Raw genomic sequence first — 4,717 nt, 5'->3', positions numbered from 1 at the left:
TCCACATCAGATCTCTCTTGGGCCATTTGGGCCGATTAAGAAATCAGATCCAATTCTCACATTTTTTTTCCTTTGGACCATTGAGTCCAAGTTCAAATAATTTTTTTTTTAACCATTCTTAATTAATTTTTTTTCTTAATATAATTTAAGCATTCATAAAAAAAATTGATTTTTTTCATTGAAAAGTATAAATCTTTATTAAAAGTATATAAATATATTAACCACATAATAAAATTAATTCAACAGAGTTATACCAACTTAATTCATTAAAAAAATAAAGTTTAATTTTTAAACATAAATAATCATTTAAAATGAAACACGATAAAGAAAGATAAAAAGTTTAAGCCTTTTATAAAATAAAACACAAATATATGAAATATAACGCTAAATATTTGTCAATTGAAAAAAAAAAAAAATCCACGCTTCCAAATCTAGTAAATGATTAAAGTGGATCCACTATTATCGGGAGAAGACTTAAGCTAATGCATGGGAGAAGATTCCGTCGTTGTTTCCAACGTCAATTAAGCTAATAAATTTGTAAGAGGGGCGAGAATAGTAACATTAATAATACTATCGCCATCGACCTGACGTTTGTCTGTTTCCAGTGAGTTTTTTGGGGTTTTAACTTTTATACTGAAAAGTATGTTAGTAGGGCTCAGCATAATATCCATATCCGAAGTATTTATCCGAACCGACCCGAAAATAGAATACCCGACCCGATCGGATCCTGTCTAAATATCCGAATGAGACTATTTTTCAAAAATCCGAAAAAGCGAAACCGAACCCGACCGTACCAAGAACCGAATGAGTATCCGAACATATTCAAACATATAAATATATATATAAACTATTATTTTAAAATATATTTATAATAGTATTAATACCTAAAATTAAAATTATAAATCAAATATATTAGTTATTTTAGGTATTTATAGATAAAAATAGAAGTTTGGATAAAAATACTCAAATAACATTATGTATATGGTTATTTTAAGACAAAAAAACAATTCGAGCTATATAAATTGAGTATTTTTGGGTTTTAAGTTATTTTAGATAAATTTGAGTAATTTGGATATAAAATACCCGAATCGAATCGAGTAGTTTGGTTACTTCGGATAAAACCCGAACCCACCCGGATCCGGAAGGATCCGACTCGAACCCGACCCGGTTTTTTGTAATATCCGAATACGATCATTTTTCAAAATACGGAAAAACCGACACCTGAATGGATAGTATTGACTGAATAATAGAAACGTCTATCTCTTGGTCAGCAAGAATTCTCACTTTAAATCTCAAATAAAGGTAAAAGTGCGAGAACAAAAGAAAAAGTGAAAAGACCAGTTACCAAAGCCTCGACAAACTCATCAGACAAGTTGGGTTACACTTTGTTACATAGCATGCATTTAGATAGAATATGTGAATAATTTGGCCGGCTTTCCATAAAAGAAAAATGAAAAAGAAAAACATGATGTCGATAAAGACAACGTGTAAACACGTGTCCGCAAGGAATAACGTTAATGGGCCCGCCCACCTAAATCCGTTGCATGATGTCTTTAAAAGCAAATGAATATTTTTATATTATTAGAACGAAATCAAACGTTATAAACAATGAAAATCACCCCCATCTGATATGACCGGTTAGTTACTTTTCAGACTACATGTGTTAATCGGTGACCACACCGAGAAAAATAATCGATCTTACATCCACGTTTTTTTCTGGTAAAAGCTTACATCCAAGTTTTCTTCTCTTTCTATTGATGATGATGATCATCAATGAAATAATCAAGTGATGAACAACCCTTCTTTATTGTCCCATACAATGAAAATACACGGTTAACACATTCACCCCATAAATGTTCTGGAAACAAGGTACATGATATCACATCCAAATCTCACTTATTTTAACTCTTAAATGACAACAAGAAATTATTATTAGCTCATTAACTGGCGTCCTCGAAACCCAGGTAGTTCTTTTTAGAAACTGAGTTGGTAAGCTTAACACTAAAATCCCAGAGATTTTGTGCCAAAGTGTCATCTCTAGCAAGTTTGGTTGGATTGACTTCATTGCAATCTGCAAAGTACTTTCCTGTTACCCCCTTCAGACTTGGATGCAGAGCAACATAACATGTTGTAGCTGCTCCCTATCAACATTAACATGGGGTATCACAGTCTCAGCATATTCGTCTTTGTTCTCACATGTTAAGGGTCTAAGACATGTTAAGTGGCATAGTCATAAAATTAGATCTTTAATCTAGCCAAGTATGGGTTTATATTAGTGTAGTACCTGAGGTATATTTTTCCACAAGTAGAAGCTGAAGAACTTCAAGAACCCTGTGAGAACATTGCGGTTAAAATAAATAATAGTGAACAATACTAATAAGTAAATAATTTGAAGAAAAAACACAGAAGAAATTTTACTCATTAAGAGAGCAGTGTGTTGGAAGAGATTGGTGAGGATGAGACCAGGGTGCACTGAGTTCACTGTTATGTTCACTCCCTCTTCCTACCAAACAATACAATATCACCAAAAGAGTTTTAAAGTTTTTTTCTTCTTCTAATCTGTGATCTCTATTAGTATCTAATAAATACACTGACACTTAGATGTATGTGTTTTTGTGTGTGAAGGCGACCTGAAGTTGGCGCGATAGCTCATTGGCGTGCAATATATTGGCTAGTTTTGACTGTCCGTAGGATTTTTTATCCGAGTAACTGAAAACAAATTGATATGGTTATAAGATGCATTGCGAAAGATAATAATGGTTTTTATCACTCCAGGTTTCACATAGCGGTTGCAAATTTGACTAATCTAAGTTTCTTAAGAACTATACGATTTACCAGCTAATGTCATTGATGCTGTCGAATTGGATTCCTTCTTGGTATGTATAGATATGAGCTATAGATGATATATTCAAAATTCTTCCTTCAACACCACTAGTTTTGGCTGTGGTCTTCATTGTATCTAGGAGCAAGTTTGTCAACAGAAAATGACCTATATATATATATAGTATTAGCTCAGCATGTAATGTTTCAATATTAAGTTGTATTTTCTGAAACACAACTAAAGCCAAAATACATAGAAAATAACTAAATATTCTTTAATTTACCAATGTGATTTGTTGCAAACTGCAACTCGATTCCATCGTCTGAGAGTTGGTATGGACAGAACATTAGTCCTGCATTGTTTCTGTCAATAACATTTTCTGCAAACTTTATATCGATATAAAATTTATACAGTTTCTTATACTTCCACCAAAAAAAAAAACTTATGTTACAAATTATATTAATACTAACCGGCTTATCCATAAGTAAATTTCTTTTAAAATTAGCAGTTATGTCTACCAATGTAGGCACGACACTGCTAGGGTCTAAGGTTCACCTAAAGTGTTTTCACCTAAAGTTTTTTGTGGGATTAAGTAACGTTGGTAACAATACAGTTAAATGAGCTAAACGCTTTTCAAAGAGTGAAAGAGAGAGAAAGAGTACATGAGGAGATTGAGAGGAAGATGGAGGGCATGAAAGTCGTTGACAAAGGCTTTGATGGATTTGAACGAAGAGAGATCTAAGTAGAGGAGCGTGACACGTGCGTTTGCGTTTTGTCTGAGAATCTCGGCTTTCGCGTTTTCTGCCGCTCCCATGTTTCGGGCACCAATCACCACATGAGCACCTCTCTTCGTCAATACCCTCGCTGTCTCCATTCCTATCCCTCCTGTCCCTCCTATTACAATAATAATCACATGTCAAAACAAAAACTATTTGGTTTAATTAAAAAATCTTGCGTTTTATATATATTATAATATTAGCAATGAGTACAGCGATTCTACGACGGCATTTATTTAGTTTTGCGTTTGCGGCTAGCAACATTCCTCGATAGTTCTGGTTCATGTGTTATGGACCGAAACACAGACTTACCAGCAAAAACTTGAATCAAATGAGTTCAGCAATAACAAAAAAAGAAACACAAAAATGTCTAGTGACAATGCATGTTAATTATGGTATCATGCTATAGTTGACATCCTAACATTGATAGTTAACCACAATAAACTTATGATATACTTATGTACCTGTGATAATTGCAGTGAGATGAGTTGCATCAATCCCTTTAGTAACCTCTTCAGCTGTTGAAGCTGAACCAAACCCACTTGGCCCTCTTCTCCCTGTGATTAGCGAATATATTCCCATTTTTACTAGATTGGTCGTCTCTTTATTTGATGATATCCACAGATCTGTCTCACAACAACCAGTATGAGAGAGAGATAGACGAAGAAGGAAGAGGGATGTTGGAGAATAATATGGTACTGCTATCTATAAGATAATCATATTTATAAGTGGCAAAGAGTTTTATTATGTGAATGGATATATATAGTAAATTCGCAGTATCACACTCCTACCTATCCACACAAATATGATTTCAATATATTATTTTTGGCGATCGAGAATGCATGCATTTATATAAAAATTCATTAAGAAGCTGCTTGTATATCTCTTTCGAGGGAGGAAACAATAGTCGTGTTTAAATTAAACATGTCTACTTCTTAATAAGTTGTGGTTAATTAAGGTCTAACTCTTAGTCATTTTCATCTAGAAAACTATGCGCTGAGTTTTAATTTGCCGACAAACGGCAATTGTTTCACCTCTCTTGAACCAGTCTATTGGAAAACTGATAAAATTTTGAAATTACATACAAAAATAAATAAATACAAAAGCATCAAGTTTTTCA

General features: G+C 33.3%; 1 protein-coding gene across 2 annotated transcripts; it reads right to left on the bottom strand.

Annotated features, from left to right (window-relative positions):
- Positions 1–1,787: 1,787 nt before the first annotated feature.
- On the bottom strand, positions 1,788–4,323 carry LOC106325290 (short-chain dehydrogenase TIC 32, chloroplastic). 2 transcript variants are annotated; one of them, XM_013763329.1, is made up of 8 exons: positions 4,062–4,321; positions 3,484–3,715; positions 3,105–3,184; positions 2,836–2,989; positions 2,631–2,709; positions 2,419–2,503; positions 2,285–2,331; positions 1,788–2,141 (listed from the first exon to the last, which is right to left on the bottom strand). In XM_013763329.1, exons 1-8 carry the CDS (start codon positions 4,177–4,179, stop codon positions 1,941–1,943), a joined length of 996 nt encoding a protein of 331 aa, XP_013618783.1. In that variant the 5' UTR covers positions 4,180–4,321; the 3' UTR covers positions 1,788–1,940. The 2 variants fall into 2 exon arrangements, with proteins under 2 accessions (XP_013618783.1, XP_013618784.1); XM_013763330.1 differs by having other exon boundaries at positions 1,972–2,207; positions 4,062–4,323.
- Positions 4,324–4,717: the final 394 nt, after the last annotated feature.

The sequence above is a fragment of the Brassica oleracea genome, chromosome C2 (genome assembly GCF_000695525.1).
Source record: "Brassica oleracea var. oleracea cultivar TO1000 chromosome C2, BOL, whole genome shotgun sequence".
In the NCBI taxonomy this organism is placed as follows: domain Eukaryota; kingdom Viridiplantae; phylum Streptophyta; class Magnoliopsida; order Brassicales; family Brassicaceae; genus Brassica; species Brassica oleracea.
The sequence above is the reverse complement of the archived record's forward strand: the minus strand, read 5'-3'. Positions and strand labels throughout refer to the sequence as shown.

Coding starts and splice junctions, on each gene's coding strand:
- LOC106325290 (XM_013763329.1), bottom strand. CDS start 4,179: ATGGGAATATATTCGCTAATCACAGGGAGAAGAGGGCCAAGTGGGTTT. Junction 3,716..4,061: donor TCTCACTGCAATTATCACAG/GTACATAAGTAT, acceptor TTATTGTAATAG/GAGGGACAGGAGGGATAGGA. Junction 2,504..2,630: donor AGCTATCGCGCCAACTTCAG/GTCGCCTTCACA, acceptor ATTGTTTGGTAG/GAAGAGGGAGTGAACATAAC.